The sequence below is a fragment of the Bos indicus genome, chromosome X (assembly GCF_029378745.1).
Source record: "Bos indicus isolate NIAB-ARS_2022 breed Sahiwal x Tharparkar chromosome X, NIAB-ARS_B.indTharparkar_mat_pri_1.0, whole genome shotgun sequence".
Classification (NCBI taxonomy): Eukaryota; Metazoa; Chordata; class Mammalia; order Artiodactyla; family Bovidae; genus Bos; species Bos indicus.
Genome location: NC_091789.1, coordinates 63,033,814 through 63,057,530, shown reverse-complemented (window position 1 = coordinate 63,057,530; position 23,717 = coordinate 63,033,814). Strand labels below are relative to the sequence as shown.

General features: G+C 45.2%; 1 protein-coding gene across 1 annotated transcript; it reads right to left on the bottom strand.

Annotated features, from left to right (window-relative positions):
• Window positions 1-10,660: 10,660 nt before the first annotated feature.
• RTL9 (retrotransposon Gag like 9) lies at window positions 10,661-21,883 on the bottom strand. Its single transcript, XM_019956514.2, has 3 exons — window positions 21,635-21,883; window positions 12,287-16,380; window positions 10,661-11,742 (listed from the first exon to the last, which is right to left on the bottom strand). The coding sequence occupies exons 2-3, from the start codon at window positions 16,301-16,303 to the stop codon at window positions 11,626-11,628; spliced, it is 4,134 nt and encodes a 1,377-aa protein (XP_019812073.1). The 5' UTR covers window positions 16,304-16,380; window positions 21,635-21,883; the 3' UTR covers window positions 10,661-11,625.
• Between the last annotated feature and the right edge of the window lie 1,834 nt (window positions 21,884-23,717).

The window sequence follows — 23,717 nt, the reverse complement described above, 5'->3', positions numbered from 1 at the left end:
CATCTGAATGAGTTAGGGTAGAAACTTCTGATTCTAGGCAGTGTGAAATGAGTTTTTTTCCTGAATTTTTTGTTGCACTTAACTTCTATGTTGTGTTGGGGTCCTCTTTATAAGTGAATCCATAAACAATGGTAATGTTGAAAAGATTTCTGAATGGGGTATGCCTATCCTATCAACACCATCATCCGTGAGTTGAGACTTGCAGTTGTTAACTCAGCCGTGAAGCCATTTCCCTTATTTTGCCTTTACAATGAACCACAACATTGCAAGGTGATTACTCATAGGCTCTCTTATTTCCTTAATCATCAACTGAAGTGAATAATTACTAGTGTTACTCCCCCTTCCAGTCTTCAACATCAAACTGCTTTTCCCTTCTCCATCCTCGATTTCCTGTATATCAGAGACCTTTGAGGTCCCAGTTATCTCTTTAAAACCCATTGTTTTGTATTTTTAATGTTTTTTTATAACTAATGTGTTCACTTAATTTCTGAATTTACAAATGTGAAAGAAACACAGCTCATTAAAATATCTAATGGATTCTGTTTCTTAAAATGACTTCCTACATAATATATGTATTATATTTAGGTCTTTAGACCATTTTGAGTTTATTTTTGTATATGCTGTTAGAGAATGTTCTCATTTTACTTTATTGCATGTAGCTATCCAGTTATGCCAGCATCACTTATTGAAGAGATTGTCTTCTCTCCACTGTATATTCTTGTCTTTTTTATTATAGATTAATTGACCATAAGCACATAGGTTTGTTTCTGGGCTCTCTCTTCTGTTCCACATGTCTGTTTTTGTGCCAATACTATACTGATTGGATTAATGTAGTTTTCTGATATAGTTCAAAGTCAGGGAACCTTATTCCTCCAGTTCTGATCTTCTTCCTTAAGATGGTTTTGGTGATTCAGGGTCTTTCATTTTCCATACAAAATTTAAAATTGTCTGTTCTAGTTTTGTGAAAAATGCCCTGGTATTTTCATAGCAATTACATTGAGTATGTGGATTGCCTTGGATAGCATGTTTATTTTAACAATATGAATTCTTCCAATCCATAAACAAGGTAAACCTTTCCCTCTGTTTGTATTATCTTCACATTCTTTGATCAGGGTCTTATTTTTTCTAAGTACAGGTCTTTCACCACCTTAGGTACATTTATTTCTAGGTGTTTTATTTCTCTCTTTTTTTATTCGTTTTCTCTCATCCTAGTGACTTTTCAGCAATAAGAGTGATCATTTTTTGAGAAATAACCACTATAAATCATTAATCAATTCCAGTATGTGTGGTATTTGGGGGACCTAAATAATGTTTAAGAAAACAACTTATAATTTGCAAAATGTTAAATATTTTTAGTGTGCATGTGTAAGTATTCCTATGTCTGTGTTCTGTATTTGGAGACTGGGATTTTGTCATTCTCTTCATACTGATCATTGGTTTTGATAAATTTTGTAGATAATAGCTGTTTATTTAATTCCTATGATTTTCAGGAGCACTCTGCTGAGGAAGCCAGGACATTCTGCTCATGCCACTGAAGGTCAATCAGGAGAAGATACTGTGTTGGAGTAAAATGTCCACCAAGTGACCTGAGTCACTCTGATGCCTGAAAGAGCTGGAGTTACGGAGGTCTGTCATACTCTCTCAGGAAGTTCTAACTGATTATTTCATTTTTCAACTTAGGTGACTTTCACTGAGTTTAGCTGAAAGTGAAAGTGAAGTCGCTCAGTCGTGTCCGACTCTTTGCGACCCCATGGACACCAGGCTCCTCCGTCCATGGGATTTTCTAGGCAAGAGTGCTGGAGTGGGTTGCCATTTCCTTCGCCATGGAATCTTCCCGACCCAGGGATCGAACCAGGTCTCCTGCATTGTAGACAGACACTTTACCGTCAGAGCCACCAGGTGAGTTCGGCTGACTGGGATTAAACGTGGGGGAGGGGGGCGGCAGGAGTTGGGAGGTGGGCCGTCCAGTGTCACGTGACATGGGCTGCCATAGTAACAGGCCTACCTGCCTTGCATCCAATCAGATATGGACAGTGTCTGTGACATCAGGGAAAGCAGGGCCTATAAATTCGGCCAACGGCCTTCAACGCCCTCACTGTTCTTCTGGGCTGAGCTATGGGGAATGGTGGCTCTACCATGTCCAAACCATCCTCTGACAGCTATGAGGAAGACGTGATCACCAAAGAAAATGGCACCTCCGAAATTGAGCCCTCTGAAACGGATATGGCAAAAGCGGAGACCTTCAAACCAGAGCCGTATGATGCGGAACCAAAAAAGGCAAAGCAGAAGACAGCTAAGGGCCGCCGTCGCCGTCACCGGCACTGCCATCACGACAATTTCTCAAGTTTTGCTACCTATTTCCCTAGGGTGCTGAGGCAAGTACATACAGGCCTGAGTCTTTCCCACGACTCCGTGAACATCCTGGATTTGTTTGTGAAAGGTATGTTTGAGCAGATTGCCGAAGAGGCCGGGCGCCTGGCCCGCAACAACAAGCGCCGAACCATCACGCACGAAGACATCGAGACAGCTGTGCGTCTTCTGTTGCCTGGGGTGCTCAGCAAGTATTCCATAACCCAGGCCACCAAGTCGCTCATTAGATACCACACCTGCAGATGAACTGCCTCAGGACTGTCTGACCATCACAAACCAGACTTAAGGGTTCTCCCTTTAGGCCCTACATTTAATCTTTAAAACATTTCTACCCCAAAGAAAACATTAAAAACCTCATTAATTTTGCTTCAATATGTGTCGGTTGTGTCACTTGTTCGATGGAAAATCATGTACTTTTTCTTAACGTATTGCAACTCGTCACTTTACTAAATGGTTATTTCTATTCGTGGTTTCTCAATGATTTTAGGGATCTTTATGGTCAAAATTCTTTCCCTAAAAGTTTCATTGGCCTTTTCCATTTTCATTCTCCCATCTATATTTAGGTATAATCCAGAGATTTTTATATGGGGTATAGCAACCGATAAAAAACAGTGTGGTCTTCCCGGGTGGCTCAGCAGAAAAGAATCCGCCTGCAATGCAGGAGTCACAGGAGAGGCAGGTTCCATCCCTGGGTCATAAAGATCCCTGGGAGGAGGGCATGGCAACCCTCTCCAGTATTCTTTTCTGGAGAATCCCATGGAGAGAGGAGCCTAGTGGGCTACAGTCCATAGGGTTGGCAAAGAGTCGAGCCCGCCAGGCTCCTATCTCCTTGAAATTTTCCAAGCAAGAATAGTGAACTGGGTTGTCATTTCCTACTCCAGGGGATCTTTCTGACCAAGGGATAGAAGCTGTGTCTCTTTCATCTCCTGCATTGGCAGTCAGATTCTTTACCACTGCACCAGCAGTAGCAGATATAAAAATCACATTTACCCATTCTATTCCTTCAATCCCAATTCACTTCCATGTGTAAAATAGGACTCAAACACAGTGTAAAATAAGAAAATTTTAAATTTCTGGAATCCAGCACCATATCTTCTGGAAATTACCTTATCCAGATTTCTCTGATCCTATTTTTTGTTTGCAACGTAGAACATTTTGCTTTTAAAAAAAAAAACAAAAAAAAAAAAAAAACCAAAAATCCTGACTGAATTGCAAACTTGCAGGGATGATGGAACAGTCCAGTGACAGTGAACGTAGCCACAGTCTCCACAGTAGCAGCCAATGAGGGACTGGTAGCCCATGAGCCAAAGCAATTGGCCAAACATATGTGAGGAGGGCTGAACAAATAACAACCTTCCTGTGACAATCATCCTAGAGATGGAGCAGGAACGTGGGGTGATAGTTTCCCTGATGTTTTTCCATTCAAGCACCTGCTGTTAACCATGGCGATTTAAGTACAGGCATCCATTTCTTGGGGCTTCCCAGGTGGTGCTACTGGTAAAGAACCTGCCTTCTTACGTGGGAAACATAAGAGCCATGGATTCAACCCCTGGATTGGGAAGATGCCCTGGAGAAAGGCATGGCACCCCACTCCAGTATTCTTGCTGTAAAGTCCCATGGACAGAGGAGCCTAGCGGGTTACAATCCATGGGGTCTCAAAGAGTCAGACACGACTGAAGCGGCTTAGCACACACACATCCATTTCTTGGGTCTTCCCAGGTGGTACCGGTAGTAAAGAACCTGCCTGCAATGCAGGAGACACAGGAGACCCAGGTTCTGTCCCTAGATGGAGAAGGTTCCCTGGAGGAGGGCATGGAAACCCACTCCAGTATTCTTTCCTGGATAATTCCCAGGGACAGAGGAGCCTGGTGGGCAGCAGTTCATAGGGTCACAAAGAGCGGGACACAACTGAAGAGACTTAGCGCACATGCATGCATCCACTTCTTGTTGTGGGACATGTCTCTAGCTCCTTGCATCAAAATAAGGTGGAGGAGGATGTTCAGCAATAAAAGAAATAAGATGACTCCTTCTTCTACCTCACGTATTTGACTGCTATTGCTTATGATAGTATTTACTGAATGTAATGTCCATTATGTTTTCTTCTTGGTGCATTAACATTTTTATTTCTATAAGTGTATTGCTGAATTTCAAACTAGTTGGTGATTTTCCTATTCATTTTATTTTTGTTTATTTTGAGATATTTTTTATTTTTTTATTAATTTTTTATTGAAGGATTATTGCTTTACAGAATTTCGCTGTTTTCTGTCAAACCTCAACATGAATCAGCCTAGGGTATACATATATCCCCTTTCTTTTGTAACTCCCTCCCCATCCCACCCCTCTAGGTTGATACAGAGCCCCTGTTTGAGTTTCCTGAGCCATACAGCAAATTCCCATTGGCTATCTATTTTACATATGATAATGTAAATTTCCATGTTACTCTTTCCATGCATCTCTCCCTCTCCTCCCCTTTCCCCCTGTCCATAATTCTATTCTCCTATTTCTTTTTTAAAAGATTGATTTCAAGCTTACTACATCCTTGGAGAAAGAGAAAGCACTCTGCGATTTCAGTCCTTTTTAATTTACAATGGTTTTCATTAGAACTTACTATTTCATTATATTTTAAACTATTCATTTTGAACTTTAAGCAACAGGGATATGCTGTACAGCACAGAGAAATATACCAATTATCTATTAATAAATGTAAAGAGTATAATATATAAAACAACTGAATCACTATGTTGTAAACCTGAACAAATATAATATTGCAACTCATGAATATATCCATAAAAAATTTTAAAGTTAAAAAGAATTTATCAGTACCACTGTTATTGGATGTAGAAATCTGTGAAGGATGTGACTCTCAGCAAAACAATAAGAGAAAAGCTAAGAGGATCTACAAAATTCCAACCTCTTGACCCCAGCTGTAGTGTTTTCTCTAGGTCAGTCATGACAGAGTTCGTGAGTTCTGAATTATTTTCCTAGCAATTTCATTTCCCAGTTTATTCTCATTCTCCCAATATGTACTATGGAGTTCTTCAGAAGCAGTTTATGTGTGATATGCAACAGATAGAGTGAAGAAACTGATATACCCATCCACTACCTCTCTTACACTTTCCCCATGTATCCCAGTTTATTTACATATTTTCCACATATCCTAGTTAATCAAACATTTAAATATATAAATGGGGACTGAAATATAGTACAGAACTGGCAAAACAAAAATTTCACACACATTTCAATTTTCTAATTTCCTGGTTTTTGAAACTGTTTTAAAAATTCATACAGGAGAACAAGATGGCAGAGGAATAGGTGGACATGGAGTACATCTCTCTCCACGGATACATCAGGAATACACCTTCAGACACAGAAGTGCATGCAGAACACCAGCTGAGAGAGGACAGGAGTACCTGACCAGCAGAAAAGAATATATAGACCCACACAAAACTCAGTAGGATGAAGGAACTAGGTGGGAAAACAGGAGTGTTAGTAGGACTGGACCTGCCCTCGGTAGGTGGGGGAACTGAAGCAAGGGTCGGATCCCCACATCAGGGCAATTGTCTGAGTCAGAGGAGAAACATTCAAGGTTGAGAGTGAAACAGCTGACCTGTGGCAGCCTAAATGGAATGAGAATCAGACAGTCCTTACAACCATACTTACCCAAGACAGGGATGCAGATCCCCTGGAAGGTGCAGCAGCTGGTAGCTGGAGTTTAGGGATTGTGGAGCAATCCCAAAGCGAGGGCTGCTGTTGACTGTGGAGAGACTAATCAAGGGGATGTGAGGGAGGAGACTGTGGTGGGAAATGCCTGTGGAGGAAAGCCAGGCAGCCATGGAAGCTAGGCGATACTGCTGAGTCACGTTTGGGGGTGGAGACATCACCATAGCCTCTCTCTCCCCGCAGTGCCAGCATTGGCAGCTGAACAATAGAGAGGCTGGCCCAGCAAGCACCTGACGCACTGAACTACAGAGTAGGACCCCACCCAGGGTGCCCCTTTAAGTGCCTGATGTGCCAATCTACAGAGTAGAACCCCAGCCAGGGGGGCCCCTATATGTGCCTGATGTGCCAAACAACAGAGAAGGTCCCCAGGCTAGGAAGCCCTCTAAGTGCCTGAACGGGTGGAGCTACGGAGAAAGACTGGCCAAATAGGCCTTCTGATCACCAGCTACAAGAGGCTTGAAAAAAGACTCTGATGGGGCCATAACTCCTGTGGTGGAGGCAGTCTGTGTCCCTGCACACTTGGTGCTGCCAGGGTCCCCGCAAGCCAAGCAGCTGTTGCAGCTTCACCCTCAACTCTCACTGGGGCAAAGCTGCCACAGGCAAAAAAAGTCTTGCGCCTCTGCATGTGGGGTCACTTCGGTAGTGTCCTACTCTTTGTGACCCTGGAGACTGGCCTGCCAGGCTTCTCTGTCAGGGAGCAGGGTTCTCCAGGCAAGAATACAGGACCGTGTTAGCCAATACTGGTTTCCATGGCTGTGCGGCGCTGGAGCAGCCCTGAGGAGATACCCCACGTCCAAGGTCAGAGAAGCCCAGCAAGATGGTGATGCTAAAGCGACCTTGAGGAGATACCCCACGTCTAAGGGCAGAGAAGCCCCAGCAAGATGTTAGGAGGGGCGAATTCACGTTTAGAGTCACACCCCATCTCCACAAGAGACACTCAGAGGGCTCAAACAAACCTTGTGTGCACCAGGACCCAGAGACCTCACAGAGACTGAGACAGAACTGGGTTTGAGTGTCTCCTGTGTAGGTACGGGTCAGCAATGGACTGCCGCAGGGGCAGGGGCCCTGGGTGCAGCAGACTTAGGTATGGCATAAACCATCTTGGAGGAGGTCACCATTAATCCTACCATAGAGCTGCCAGAACTTACACAGGACTAGGAAATAGACTCTTGGAGGACACAAACAGAACGTTGTGTGCACCATGACCCAGGAAAAAGGAGCAGTGACCCCACAAGAGACCAACCCAGACTTGTCTAGGAGTGTCCAGGAGTCTCCAGCAGAGGTGTGGGTTGGTGGTAGCCTGCTTCAGGGTGGGGGCACTGAGTGTAGCCGTGCATGCATGGGGCCTTTTGAAGGAGGTCACCATTATCTTCATTACCTCCACCATAGTTTCAGTTCAGTTCAGTTCAGCCCCTCAGTCATGTCCAACTCTTTGCGACCCCATGAATCGCAGCACGTCAGGCCTCCCTGTCCATCACCAACTCCCGGAGTTCACTCAAACTCATATCCATTGAGTCGGTGATGCCATCCAGCCATCTCATCCTCTGTCGTCCCCTTCTCCTCTTGCCCCCAATCCCTCCCAGCATCAGGGTCTTTTCCAATGAGTCAACTCTTCCCATGAGATGGCCAAAGTATTGGAGTTTCAGCTTCAGCATCAGTCCTTCCAGTGAACATCCAAGACTGGTCTCCTTTAGGATGGACTGATTGAATCTCCTTGCAGTCCAAGGGACTCTCAAGAGTCTTCTCCAACACCATAATTCAAAAGCATCAATTCTTCGGTGCTCAGCTTTCTTCACAGTCCAACTCTCACATCCATACATGACCAATGGAAAAACCATAGCCTTCACTAGACGGACCTTTGTTCGCAAAGTAATATCTCTGCTTTTTAATATGCTGTCTAGGTTGGTCATAACTTTCCTTCCGAGGAGTAAGCGTCTTTTAATTTCATGACTGCAATCACCATCTGTAGTGATTTTGGAGCCCCAAAAAATAAAGTCTGCCACTCTTTCCACTGTTTCCCCATCTATTTCCCATGAAGTGATAGGTCCAGATGCCATAAATAACAGGGAGGGAACACAGCTCCACCCATCAACAGAAAATTGGATTAAAGATTTACTGAGCATGGCTCTGCCCATCAGAACAAGACCCAGTTTCCCCCTCAGTCAGTCTCTCCCATTAGGAAGCTTCCATAAGTCTCTTATCCTTCTCCATCAGAGGGCAGACAGACTGAAAACCACAATCACAGGAAACTAACCAATCTGATCAAATGGACCGCAGCCTTGTCTAACTCAATGAAACTATGAGCCATGCTGTGTGGGGCCACCCAAGACGGACGGGTCATGGTGGAGATGTCTGACAGAATGTGGTCCACTGGAGAAGGGAATGGCAAACCACTTCAGTATTTTTCCTTGAGAACCCCATGAACAGTATGAAAAGGCAAAAAGATAGGACACTGAAAGATGAACTTCCCAGGTCGGTAGGTGCCCAATATGCTACTGGAGATCAGTGGAGAAATAACTCCAGAAAGAATGAAGAGATGGAGCCAAAGCAAAAACAACACCCAGTTATGGGTGTGACTGGTGATAGAAGCAAAGTCTGATGCTGTAAAGAGCAATATTCCATAGGAACCTGGAATGTCAGGTCCATGAATCAAAGCAAATTGGAAGAGGTCAAACAGGAGATGGCAAGAGTGAACATAGACATTTTAGGAATCAGCAAACTAAAATGGACTGGAATGGGTGAATTTAACTCAGATGACCATTATATCTACTACTGTGGGTAGGAATCCCTTAGAAGAAATGGAGTAGCCCTCATAGTCAATAAAAGAGTCCGAAATGCAGTACTTGGATGCAATCTCAAAAACAACAGAGTGATCTCTGTTTGTTTCCAAGGCAAACCATTCGATATCATGGTAATCCAAGTCTATGCCCTGACCAGTAATGCTGAAGAAGCTGAAGTTGAACAGTTCTATGAAGACCTACAAGACCTTCTAGAACTAACACCCAAAAAAGATGTCCTTTTCATTATAAGGGACTGGAATGCAAAAGTAGGAAGTCAAGAAACACCTGGAGTAACAGGCAAATTTGGCATTGGAGTACAGAATGAAGCAGGGCAAAGGCTAATAGAGTTTTGCCAAGAGAATGCACTGGTCAGAGCAAACACCCTCTTCCAACAACACAGGAGAAGACTCTACACATGGACATCACCAGATGATCTATACTGAAGTCAGATTGATTATATTCTTTGCAGCTAAAGATGGAGAAGCTTTATACAGTCAACAAAAACAAAACCAGGAGCTGACTGTGGCTCAGATCATGAACTTCTTATTGCCAAATTCAGACTTGAAGAAAGTAGGGAAAACCACTAGACCATTCAGGTATGACCTATATCAAATCCCTTATGATTATACAGGGTATGATCAGGCTTCATTTATTCCATTTATCTCTAGTGACATTAGCTTAAAGGACAGGAGGGGCAAAAGCCAAGGGAAAAAGAATGACTGGGGCGAAAAATGAAGCAGAGACTTGTGATCATTCTGCATTATCATGGTGATCGGAAAATTAGTTTTCATCTTTAAGACATTTGCCTTCCCCTATATAGGTTCCAGACACAAATTTTGATTCTGCATCATCAATTTCTTTTTCAGGAAAGTCAACAGCCCTTTCCCTGAACTAAGAGCAACTCTGGCTGAACATGGAGGTCCAAAAATCCACTCTGGCTTGGACTGGACTAGGTGTGAGCCAACAGGGTCAGATAAGAGAGGAAAACTGGGTCCCCAGAGCACCACTAACTAGAATTTTGGTTTCCCAACCAGTTGAACCCTCTTCCTCTCCTACCCCCGCCAGGCCTGAGGAAACAGCACTGGTGATTGATGCATCCACAGGCAGCCCACACCACGGGGCTGCCAATTTGTCTGCTAATCTTTGTTTTTTTCCGAGAATCATTTTCCTCTTCCTGGAATCAGATCCAATGTTTAAGGTAATGGAGCAGCAGACTTGAACCCTCAGAGAAGATTTGGTCTCTGTGCCTCTTTTCATCCCCACTGCCCTGACCCTAGATTGAGTCATCTGAAGAGTCAGTCACCTGTACTATTGCAGTGCTTGCTGCCGTGCTCAGGCACTCGGTCATGTCCGACTCTTTGCAACCCCATGGACTATAGCCTGCCAGGCTCCTCTGTCCAAGTTAGTTTTCTAAAATGTGTTTCTAATCATGTCACTCCTACTGTTTTTAAAAGATCTTTGAGTAACCCAATTACATGGACTATTATTGAATAAATAAATTTGCTCTGTTAGTATCAAATTCCCCATTATCCTTATTTCCTGTCTTTATAGCCTTCACCACGATTTCAACCTATCTTACTTATGTGTTTTCTTACTTATTGTCTGTCTCCCTCTTCTGTTGGAATGAAGTTTCCGTTTGATCAATGTTCTTATCTGTCTGTCCCCAAAACAGTGGCTGACAATGTTAGATAATAAATATTGACTGAATGAAGGACTCAATAAATCAAATTCTGTTAGCCACAGTTAATTCTTTTTTTCATAAATGAACTTTATTTACTTTAACGATTACAAATGTAATACATGCTTACTGTAGAGAAACTGGAAAGTACAGAGAAGTAAAAAGAACATTAAAACACCCATAATCCCACCACATTAAGGCAAACACTGTTCACATTATGTTCTATCTATGCCTGTTTAAAGACCAAGATCTTTATCAAGAGTGCTGGCCACGAAGCACAATAGCCAAGGGGAGTGAGGGCAATTAACAACTGAGGAGGTCACCCAAAGGTCAGAGCTAGAAATTTCACACTAAGGGACAAGACAATGGCCACTGACAATAGATCAAGACTTCAGAAGTTGACAACAGAAGAACAAGTTGGGTTATGGTAAGAATGTAGTGAGATGATGCTTGTCAAGAGTTTAGCCCACTATCTGTCACATAGTACATAAACAATAAACATTAGCTATTACTAAGATTATTACTATGGGTCAAAACGAATGGTTCAGGATGGAGACTATAAACAGGACAAGGGCCTTGGAGACCAAATTTAAGTGCTATGAGTTGGGGCATATAGGGACAAGTATACTGGATGAAAAGGATGGTATTGGAGTGGGCATCACTCTCCTTATGGGCTCCCTTGCCAGGTGAAATGGGACCAGGGCTTCCTCAAGTTTGCCTGATGACATGTGGCAAGACACTCTAAGGTGTTTTTGAGGTAGGACATAGTTTCTCCTGCCTAGACTTCTCCCTGGACCAAGAATTAGCACTGTCCTTGTTGGTAATGGGAGTTCAGAACCTCATACATTGAACATTCTTGAAGTCCACGTTCTGATTGTTGGGGCAGGTTAAAGGCATGTGGGGTGAAAGAGAAGGTCAAGTCAACCAAGTGAGGGATAGGGTGGGATGCACCTGGAGGGGGTGCTGAAGGGGGAAAGGCCACAAGTTCTAATGATGTAATTGCATGGAATGAGTCTAGGAACCAGTCCTCAAGTTAGCAGCCAAGTTGGATATCACAGGAGAAGAGTCCAGGTAGCATTACTTGTTAGTGGGGGCCTTCTGATGGCCTGTGCTCTTTCGAAGGTGGTCGTGCAGACCCTCTTGAGGGTCTTCATGCTCTTTCAGGTAGTAACAGCGTTTGGGAACATGCTGGTGCTGGGAGTGAGAAAAAAAAAACAAAAACAGCAAATGTAAGAGCCATGCTTACTATGACAAGTGGGGTTCCACCTGGATAATCTCAATCACTTAACATGTCAAGGAACTTGGCCAACGTACCTTATTTGTATAAAAAGTGTGACCAAGGACTAGACTGGTCAAATTCCCTAGTGACCTGGGTCTACAACACATGTGGCTGTAGGTGGGACCCAGCCTCCAAAACATGACCCCTCTTTTAGAACTGGACCTGGAATCAGTAGTAGCAAATTGGGACTGAGCCCAACCAGTCCCCTCAGAAGATTTAGACCTTTACCACCCCCAAACCCTGAGTATCTTAGGTAGGGCAAGGCTCCACAAAGTTAATGGAGTTTGGGTTAATATGCCCAAAACAAGGGCCTAACCAGGCCCGCTGATGAAATTCCAGGTTGAGGCTTATGGTCTAGGAGCTCAATGCCTCCCCCAACCTCTTCCTTAGTCTACATAAAGGAGCAGGATGCCTTCAATTTTCTATTCAGAAACCTTGAGTGTGTTTCCCCATCATTACCTCCTCGGTCTGCTGCTGGGGGTTCAGTTCATTCTCCATTGCTTCCTCACTATTCCGCTTACAGGGTGATGTCAGAACCTGGCTGGAGCTGCCTCGGGAATTCTTCTCTCCGGCCAGCTGGCACTCGGTATAGAGAGACCTATCTATCAGCTCCTTTAGGCTGCCAGCCACCTTCAGGAAGATCCGGCCCATTTTGGTGGCAACAGCTTCAGAGAGTCCTTCCAGGAACCTGGTCCGCAGAATGGCATCAGACCAAGACAAATGTCGGGCCAGCAGAAGGAAGTCAGTGGCATACTGCCTGACCGACTTCTGGCCCTGCTTGGGATGGCAGAGAACTGCACTGAGGATGTCAATTTCAGACAGGGAGTCATATAAGCCCTGGGATCTTCTCAGGAAAGATTTATCTTCACTGGTGAGGGGGTTTCCTACCTCCATCTGCAAGATGGACCACCTCTCTGCTGCCCCCAGATGAAGAGACACCAGAAAAGCCATTTTCTCTGAATCATTCAAAAATCCCTTCATTTGCTTCTCCTCATCAATCTCCACCTCCTCTTCCACAGGGCATGAACCCCGGGCTGCTTCTTGTTCTTCTAAGAGGTAACAGAGTGCTGGGGTCAGCATGCCAAAAGATGGGACTTCCTCTGATGGTGGCTTTACTGTTTTGGGGGGGGTGGTCGTCGCATGTGGTGTGGACTTTGATCCCGAGGCTGTGACATTGATGCGAGGGGCAGATGTTTCCCCAGAGTCTGTGGCTTTGATTCCCAAGGTGGACATCATTCCAGGGGCTGCCATTTGGGATGCGAACATGGCTCCTGGGACTGTGGCCCTCATTAGTGGCATGGACATCCCCCCAGAGGATATGGGTCTTAGAAGTGGCATGGACATCATTCCAGAAGCTGAGGCTCTCATAAGTGGTGTGGATGTGGCTCTGGAAGCCGAGGCTCTCATCAGTGGTGTGGACATCTTTCCTGAGGTTGTGTATGTTGTTTGTGGCAAGGACGTTGATCCAGAACTCACAACTCTTGTTTGCAGTGTGGACATTGCTCCAGATGACAGGCTTTTCATTAGTGGTATGGATGTCTCTCCAGAAGCCATGGCAGACATCAGTGGCATGGGTGTTACTCCAGAGGCCACAGCTCTCACGGATGGCTTGGACATCCCTCCCGAGGCCATGGCTGTGGTTTGTGCGGTGGCCATCTTTCCAGAGGCTGGACCTCTCATGAACTCTGTGGACACATCTTCAGAGACTGAGGGTCTCCTTGGGGGTGTGCACATAATTCCAGAGACTGGAGCCCTTAATAATGGCGGGGACATCACTCCCAAGCTGGGGGCTCGCATGGATAGCGTGCACACCTCTGCAGATGCTGCTGTGGGCATCTGTGGTGCAGATGTTGCTCCAGGGGCTGGGGCCCTCAACAATGGCATGGGCACCCCTCCAGAGGCCACAGCTGTCATTTGAGGCGTGGACATCACTCCAGAGGCTGTGGATCTCATGAGTGGTGTGGACATCGGCCCAGAGATTGGAGCCCTCATTTGTGGCATGGACATCATGCCAGAGGCTGTGGCTGTTCTTTGCGGAGTAGACATTGCTCCATAAGCTGGGGCTCTCAGAGGGGTGGTGGCTATCTCCCCAGAAGTTGGGGATCTCGTTGGTGCTGAGGACATCTCTCCAGAGGATGAAGCTCTTGTGAGAAGTGTGGACACCTCTCCAGGGTTTGAGGCTCTCATCAGGGGTGTGGATACTGCCCCAAAGCTTGGGGCTCTAATTTTTGGTGTGGACATCACTTCAGAGGCTGGGGCTCGCATCTGCAGTGTGGACATCCCTCCAGAGGTCATGAATCTTTTGAACGACATGGACATCCCCCCAAAGTCTTGAGTGCCTATTGGCTGACTGGGCATCTTTCCAGAGACTGTGGATCTCATTAGCACTGTGGGCATGGTTCCAGGGCCCGGGGCTCTCATTAGGGGCACGGACATGCTTCCAGAGGCTGCGGCTGTCATTTGTGGTGTGGACACGTCTCCAGAGGCTGGGGCTCTCATTAGTGGTGTGGACATCCCGGCAGAGGCAGTGTCTGTCATCTGTGGCATGGACATGGCTCCAGAAGCTATGTCTCTCATTAGCATTGTGGAGATCTCTCCAGAAGCTGCAGTTGTCATTTGCTGCATGAACATTGCTTCTGAGGCTTTGGTTGTTGTTAGTGGCTTGGACAATGCTCCTGAGGCTGTAGCTTTCATCAGCGGCACGGACATCACTCCCGGGGCTGTGTCTCTCGTTAATAGTGAGGACATGGATCCAGAGGCTTTGGCTGTCATCTGTGGGGTGGACATGGCTCCAGAGGCTCTCATTTGTGGTCCGGCTGTCACTCTCAAGGCTGTGGCTCTCCTTTGTGACCTAGATGTTGCTCCAGAGACAGGCGCTTTTATTTGCAGTGTGGGCACTGACCCAGAGGCTGGGGTGGTCATTTGTAGCATAGATACTGTTTCAGAGATGGGGGCTGTGCTGGGTGGGATGGACATTGCCCCCAAAGCTGGAGCTCTCATTCGTGGTGTGGACTTTGCCCCACTGGCTGGGACTTTCATAAAGCCCGTGGATGTGGCTCCAGAAATTTGAGCCGTTGTTAAGTGTGTGGACATTCCTCTAGAGGCTGCAGTTGGCACTGGCTCTGCGGACATGGTTCCAGAGGTTGTGGCTGTCATCAGTGGGGTGGACAGTGCTGCAGAGTCTGGGACTGTCTTTAGCAGCGTGGACATATTGCCAGAGGCTGGGGTTCTCATTCGCAGTGTCGACCTTGCTCCAGAATCTGAGGCTCTCGCTGACGAAGCAGACATCTCCCCGGAGGCTGTTGCTCTCGTTGGTGGAGTAGACACAATCTGAGAATCTAGATTTTGTGTTAACTGTGAGGACATAGCTCCAGAGCTTTGGGCTGGCATCAGCTGGGTGGGCATCCCTCCAGAGCTCAGAGCCATCATTAGCAGTGGGGACACTGCCTCAGCATCTGGGGCTGGCTTTGACAAGATGGGCATTTCTCTAGCCTCGGGGACTGACAGGAGTGGTGAGGATATGGCTCCGGAGCCTGGAGCTGTTGTTAGTGGTAAAGACTGTACTGCAGAGTCTGGGCCTGACATTAGCTGGGTGGACATTTCCCCAGAATCTTGGGTGCTCGTTAGCTGGGTGGACATTGCTTCAGAAGTTAGGGCTGACATTATCAGTGAGGAGATCGCTTCAGAGTCTGTGTCTGACATGAGCAGTGAAGAGATCTCTCCAGAGACCAGGGCAGTCATTAGCACTTTGGACATTGCTTCAGTGTCTTCATCTGTAATTTGCAATGGTGACATTCCTTCAAAGCCTGGAGCTGGCGTTGGCTGTGTGGACATCTCTCTGGGGTTAATATCTGGCATTAGCAGTGGGGAGAGCTCTCCAGAATCTGGGGCTAGCATCAATGGTGTGGCCATTGCTTCAGAGGATGAGGCTGACATTGCCAGTGGTGATATGTCTTCAGAATCTGGTGTTGCCGTTAGTGCTGTGGACATTGTTCCAAAGTCAGGAATCATCAGCCCTGGGGACATTAATCCATACTCTGAAGTGGACAGCAATGGAGACAATGTTCCAGAATCTGAGGCTGGCATTAGCAATGGGGAAAGCATCCCAGAGTCTGAGGTTGGCATTAACAATGGGGACAGAGCCTCTGAATCTGAAGTTGGCATTAACAATGGGGACAGTGCCCCAGAGTCTGACAGGAGCGGTGAAGACACAGCTCCAGAGTTTGCTGTTCCCATTAGAGGTGTGGCCATGGTGTCAAAGGCTGGGGATGTCATCAGCTGTGTGGACATCCCTCCAGGGTCTGATGCTGAAGTTGAGACCATAGGCTGGACACTAGAAGGCAGAATTTGGCCTTCTGCTGTGTTCTCCTGCGTTGGTCCAGAGAAGGTCATCTCCCTATTTTGGGTGTCGCCATTTTCCTCCCTCAGCACATTGCTGAACTGCAGTGAATTTAAGGGTATTGATGTATCTGCCATGGCCAAAGGACAGTGTGTAGAGAACCTCTAAAGCAATTATATCAGGGGTCCTGCTGAAGCCCAAGTGGCAAGAAAATCTGTAAACAGGAAACAAGTTTAGCAGTCAAAAGGCAAATCAAAAAAATGGGGAAATAGACAAATGACTCGTGATGGAGACCTCTTATGTGTTTGCTGGCTCTGTGGCATCAGAGATGGGCCTCTCAGGTTAAAGAAGCTGTATGGCATTAAACAAATTCGAAGCTGGAGCAACTATCCTTTCCACCTCTATCCTTTTCAAACCAACCTGCTCAGTCACACGGCACACACACTCAGTTTATAAAAGCTATCAACACTGGCAACTTCAGCAGCCCAGAGCCTGGGAGGTCCTGGTTGAAATGAAACAGCAGCACCACCTTCTGGAAAATTGTGAGAAGTGCAGGTTCCTGAGCTACGCTCTCTTCCCACCATATAGCACTAGCAAGCCAGCCAAGGGCCTGGATGAGAACACCTTTCGCCCCAGGATAACTATTAGTTCCTAGTGCTCACTGAGTCCTGCTAATGCTTTAATCCCCATTTTACTACTCTAATGGACCTAAATGTCTTCCTCAGGAAAAGGAAGGCATTTAACTGACCAATGAGAGTAGCATTCCACAAACTGAAATTCCTGTTTATTAACATTTTGATTTTTAATAACAAAAATCACCACTACTACTACCACCTACTGCTCACCTAGTGTGTTCAAGGCAGTACACTTTAGCATCTGCAGTGTACCAGGATGTAGAAGCATTACACATTGGAATCTTACAATAGTCGTATTATTCCCATTTTACCAGTGCACTCAGATTAGTTGGGATTGGGGTTAGAATAAGACCACTGAAACACTAGAAACTGTTTGTCTTTGACTATCACTTACTCCTTGGGGTTGCCTAGCCTTTGGCATCCCTAAGGCTACATTCAGTTATCTCTCTGATGTCCTAGATCATGGTTCACTTGAAGCTCAGTCTATAGGAAGTACAAACTTCAAGCTTCTCTGACAACTGGGTAAGAGTGAGTGGGCAAGCCCAGAGCCTCACCCCTCCAGCCCCCTCCCATAAGCAGCCTCCAATGGGGCTTCTTGGCACAGAACTTGGAAACTAACACACACATGACACAATGTTGACATGTCCCCTCAGCCTGCTCATGCCCCCAGTGGAACACTTGCTCATTTGGGACAATGTCATAAAACTCATCAATCTGGTGCAGCGTGCCTCCATAATAATATTGAGAATGCTAGCAACAGAAGTGCCAAATGCTCAACATCTCTTGAGCATATGATGACTGGCAAGTACCCTACTGGGCACTTTACATGCACTCTCTTACTTGGTCCCCACAGCAACACTGAGAGATTTTGGTCATCCTCAGTGACGGTCATCCTCAAAATCCTCATCTTACAAAGGAGAAAACTAAGATCCAGAGAGGCTTCATAATTTGCCTGCAGTCACTTGGATTCCCAGGCCCACCCAACTCCAGAGACCCCTACTCTTCTCTGCTGTGCTATAATGATCCACCTTATCTGAAACACTGGCCTCATGTTAGGACCGTGGTTACTCTAATAATTGGTGCAATGGGAAAGATGGGTCAAAAGGGAAGCCGTAGCTGACCACCCCCACCTACCACATCTTCAGAAAAATCCCTGAACATGCCATAGTTTCCCACCAGGCAAAACCCGGAAAGATCTTACCTTGTCAGTCAGGGAGAAGAGAGGGAGTATGTCCTTTGCGCCCCTAGTTGTTTTGGTCTGGCCAATTTACTTATGCCCCATGCCCAGCCAGTTCATTAAAGTAAGACCCAGTACCAGCAGCTGTTCTCTGCAATCTCCCTTAGCTATCCCCTGCCACGCCCCCCTCCTGCCCGCCAGCCAGCCAGCCTGCCCACCCGCCCACCCGCCCCACTGCTCCTGACTTGCTAGTGCTTGCTCTGTCTCTCTGGTCCCAGATTCCTGCCTCTATATAGGCTCTGACATTTGCCTCTGGCCGCGTTTCACTTGACAGCCCTCCAGAAGCTCCACTTTAGCACTTGGCCTATGCAACTCCACCCTTCTTCCCCTCGCCCCCAGTAGCTGCACCAGGCCACTCTGCCCACCTCTGGCCATCCCAAAGGAAAGAGGAGAGTCACACAAGTAAAGAGATGAGACCGAAAGGGTCTTGGCTCAGGAAATGAGACATTCTCTCTGTGGCTGAGTGGACACCAGGGTCGTGGGAGCCAGGCGCTACCACCAGTGGGCCGTGGAAGAGCAGGTAGGGGATAGAGGGAACAGGGCTGGAGGCTGAGTGGAGCAGTGGAGAAGAGTGGGTTCAGGTGCGGGTAAACCAGGGTTTGGAAGGATGGGCCACGGGGCTTAAGAGAGCCCAGCAATGGTGACAACTAAAAAGCCTACTGGCCCTAGTGTCAGAGACTCAGTGGGAAATCTTGCAACCAGCTACCCTGCCATAGGGTTAGAATTCAACAATGAGGCTCCAGGGCATCCAGACAACTGGCAAGAAAAGCATGCCAATCTTAAGCATACCAGGTGAGAGCTTGCTCATAGAAGCAGGACTTTAGCCTGCTTTCTAGAACTGGGGCACAAGATCAGAGTAAAATTAACAAAAAGGTTTGCCAGAGCCTTCTGAATAAGGAGCCCTCCAACCCTTATACTAAGGGCAGAAATGATCCCTGAGCCCCGAATAGGGCAAAGCCTTTAGATGAAGTTGAAGTACCCCAGGGACTCAGAATCTAGGGGCTGGGGGGAGGCATTCAGCTTGTTATAAACCTCCCCATGCTCCAACAACCAAAGATAATTATCACCCCACAATACCTGGGCACTCAGGCTAAGCACCACACTTGTTTTATATCCTTCACACCTCATGGCCACACCTGCAAGGTAGGCAGTAATACCATTCCCATTTATTTTATGCTTTAGAAATTTTTTCCTTCATTTTCTTTTTTTCAATTTTCTTTTTTATTGAAATACAATTGATTTATAATGTTATGTTAATTTCAGGTGTTCATCAGTGATTCAGTTTTATTGTATATATGTGTGTGTGTATATAATATATTCTTTTACAAATGGTGAGAGGTGCTTGGAGAAATTGTAACCAATATCATAGAACCCGCACATGGCAAAGCCCTGATATGAGCCCAAGTTAGTCTGATTCCAGAATCAGACTAATTTCCTCTCTTGGTAAACAGACAAGTGATTAGAAACACTCCCCAAGTACCACCGTGCTCTTCCTACCCCCACTAATGGCTGAATCATCATTGTGATGATAATAATAATAGTAATAATAATAATACCAACTGACTTGGAACTCTTGCTACATGCCAAGAACTACGCTGAGGGTTGTACATGCATTCTCTCATTTGATCCCAACATCTATCCTGTAAGCTAGGTGTTTTTAATTCTCAGTTTACAGATAAGAAAACTGAGTCTCGGTGAAGTGAACTGACATGACCAAAACCATACAGCTCCATTTGACTCCAGAACTCACTGTAGTATACTACTCAAAGGGAAAACTTCCAGTCACTCTCCCCCTACCCTAAACCAAAAAGTACTCACAGGGAACCCAACAACAACAATTATTATTATTATTATTGTTATTATACTTAATAATAACAGCTAACACTTACTGTGCCAGGCACTGTGCTAAGCACTATACATGCAAAATCTCATTTGCTGCTCACAGCTGCCCTATGAGGTAGGTATTATCACTCTCGTTTTCAGATGAGGCACAGAGAGATTAGTTAGCTTTGCCAAGGTCACATAGCCAGAAAGCACTGTTGTTTATGATCATAAAAACTTGGAAATTACCTAAATGCCAGCATTAGAACCCAATCCACTGAATGATTAAACAAATCATTGTACATCTCCAGTGTCCAGTGAAAATGAGTATCTTATTTTTATAAAATAAATATGTATACTTTTGCAGAGAAAAAAAATACAGTTTGGAAAGATGTATACCAAAATGTTAACAGTGACCATACCTGAGTGACTGGATTAAAGAGAATTTTTACTTTTGTTTTTCTTAGCTGTATTCTCTCATCTGTCCATATAAATATTATTGTATTAGAAGAAAAAAATATTTTTCTTTCTTTTAAAAGGTATGTTCCTCTACAGTTCTATCTCTAGCCCTCTCCTCTCCTCTCTCTAAGGGCCCCCAACATCTCCCCACCCAAGTAACCTTTCTCCTCCAATAGGCTTAATTCTTGTATCACTGAGATCCTTGGTCAGTAGTGACCTCTGAAAACTGTCTCTAATGGCTTATTTTATTTTTTATCATTACTTTTTAAAAATCCAATTTCTTATTTTTCTACTTTTATTTATGCCTAAGAATTACACAAGTAATCTAGGAATATATTCTCAGGATAAAAACTTGAAATCCTACCTACAGATAAAGCCAGTCCTGCACCTACCCCACCCCACCCCATCCCCTCAAGTTCCATTCCTCTGTCTGTTCACAGTTGGGTGTGTCTCCTTCCAAACTTTTTCTAGCTGCAATGGCATTTGGAGTTCATATCATGCAATTGCTTGCAAAACCCAGGGTGTGCAAAGAGCTCCTGTTAGAAAACCACTCTGACTCTGGACATCCAGGAGTTCAAGTTCTGGTTCATTGTGACCATTAATCATCAGCCATCTTCTAAGGTGGCTATCTAGCAAGAGTGCTTGCAGGCTCAGGCCATTTGGGTCCCAGATTTTCATTTTGTTCGTGCCAGTGTCTCTATAGACACAGAGAGGGGAGGCCTACTAAGGAAGGAAAAGCCCAGAAACTGCTGCTTAGCATCTCAGATCTCTCACGTCTGGCCCAGTCTACATTGATCAATACAGCTAGTAGGAAGTGTCACATGCCTGCTGCCTCACAAAAGGTAATTGAGTTTGGGCTAGCTGCTCAGGGAAATAAGAATAAACAAGAGACAGTTCAATATGTCAACAAATAGCTCTCCAGCTCTTGAAAATAAACTTTTCCTGAGATTCTGCATGATAGCCTCTCCCTGCCGGCACTAGCAAGCAAGCATTAAGATAACAGAAAAGAGACAACCTCAGGGTAGAGAAAGACTTGATCTACTTGAGGGTCTGCCACCTCCCTCACCCCATTGCTCACCCCACTTCTCCAATAGCCTTGATGCTTAAAATGCCCACCTGGCTCTTTATAAATCGAAGGGGGAAAGAGCTTGCATTCACGGAATCCTCACTCTGCCAGGCACTGGGTTAAGCTCTTTACATATATCACATCATTTATCACACAACAAACCAATGAAGTGGTTTTTTTAACCCTAATTTTATAAATCAGCTTAAAAAAAAAAAAACAAGTGGAGAGAAAATAAAATCAAGTAACTCACCTGGGCTCCCACAGCCGAGAGGGGGTGAAGCTGGGCTTGTCACTCGCGACTGTCTGACTCAGCTGGTGCTCTTAACTCAAAGGAGAGTCACACACTGTCTTCGAGTCTCTGAAGGGCTGTCATATGGAAGAGAGGGTAGGTGTGTTCTGGGTAGCTCCAAAGAGAAGGATTTGACTGTTAGTTGGGAATTACACTTTCATTGGATGTGCTGCAAATTCCCCAAACAACATGTATATGCATGTCCAACTCTATAGGGAAAAAAACATTATAAAAAGAGCAAACGGAACTGCCTTGCATTAGCTGCCGTCCTGTGCAATCGGAGAGAACAGGAGGGATATCAAAGGATTGCACATGGGCAGCATCCCAATTTTCTTAAAGAAGGAAACTACAGACCAGTATACTGTAAACTCCAGAGCTGTAAGCTTGATGTCAATCCTTGGAGAGATTCTGCCGCAGATTATGAAGCAGGTAATTTATAAGCACTTAGAATGGAAGTGGTGATAGAAGGTACCTAGAGGTTCTAGCAGAACTGAAACCAATTAAGCCAGGTTCCCAAGACTGGCAGCTATCACAAACCAAAAATCTGGGGAGACTGACAGTAGGTTGCCAGGTTTTTATTTCTCCAAATAAAGGAACAAGCAAGACAAAACAACCTCAAATTATCATTTCCTAGAAAGGGTTTTCTTTAAACACAAAAAGAGAAGCAAACAATCTCAGAATAAAGGACAGTTCTTTCAGTGAAATAGGTTTCGCTTTACAGAACACTGGCTACATCGTCCTCAGGCTTTCTCATTGCACCCGAGGACTGCAATAATTTTCCTGGAGGATGGGCATTTATCCAAAGACCTTCTTTAGGGAATCCCTCACAGTGAAAATATCAACAAAGATAAGATCAGATACCTGTAAGACAGGAAATCTTTCTGGCCAGAACTGGGAAGAACGGAGTTTGACCTTAGCCTAAATGAGGATATTAACATACATAAAGTGTCCACATAAAGGAGCATGAGAGAAATAGAACTTGCCAAGTGCAAATTCAAGCCCTGCTGGGCAGGACTTGGCCAGCACATTTGACTTTTGCCATCCCTTGGACCACCCAACTGTCCTGTAGGAATATTTGCCTGATGCCATTAAGCATTTGGCTCACAAACCAGTTTCTGACTTGAGACACTCCAAGCAGCCTTCAGACTATTACTGGTCTCTCCAGGGAGAGTTCCTAAAGGCAAATGAATTCTCAATTGGCTCAATACTATAGCCAGACTGGGGTTCTACAACAATCTAGAAGGCAGCTTCTAACTTTGGTCCCATCCTGTTCAATCCTCTCATCAATGGTGTGAAGAAGAGCATAGATGGATCTTTTACACAACTATTCTAGCGCTGAGGAGAATCTCTATGTTTGGCCTAGGAAGTAGATTTACATTTTTAAATCCCATGGTTTATAGTCTATGTCTCTGCCTTTGGGCATTTTCTCTCCTGTTCTTCGCTGCCAATACCGGAAGTCTCTGCAATGTGTGCTCTTTGTGGAAAATGCTTAGTGACGGTATGGCTGCTATGAGCTCTGCCTGCTGAAGAACAGGTAGGTTTTTCTCTACAAAGTGCTGAGCCTTCATCTCAGGCCTGCCATCTTTCCTCAGGTAACTGGTGTCAGTGGATACTTCTTGAATTAGAAAAGAGGACAGACTAATGTCCTCATATTTGTAGAATCAGCCCTATTTCCCAAAGAGCGTCAATTGGACTTTGACCTCATCTATTGACCTTGACCTTATTTCTGAAGGTGAAGTCAGAGCAGTTTACAGTACCTGCCATACTCCCTCAAACTGCATTTCTCTAAGTGTGGTTGGGAAGCCCTTTGCATTAGTCATTCTTCTGTGAGGACTGTTAAAATGCAGATGCAGAGTTGGGAGGTGGGGCTCCACATTCAGAGAGTCAAACTCAGTAGGTCCAGAGTGAGGCCGAGGAATCTGCATTTTGACCCAAGTGATTCTGAAACCCTCTAGAGTTTAAGAACAGCTGGCTTAGGGATCTGGACACCCTGGATATTATTTTTAATTAACTAATTTATTTTAATTGGAGGATAATTGCTTCA

What these genes read in the sequence shown, in the direction of transcription:
- RTL9 (XM_019956514.2), bottom strand. Translation starts at nt 16,303, where the DNA reads ATGGCAGATACATCAATACCCTTAAATTCACTGCAGTTCAGCAATGTG. An exon ending in CCCAGCAGCAGACCGAGGAG is followed by an intron (nt 11,743 to 12,286) that starts GTAATGATGGGG and finishes TCTCACTCCCAG; the next exon opens with CACCAGCATGTTCCCAAACG.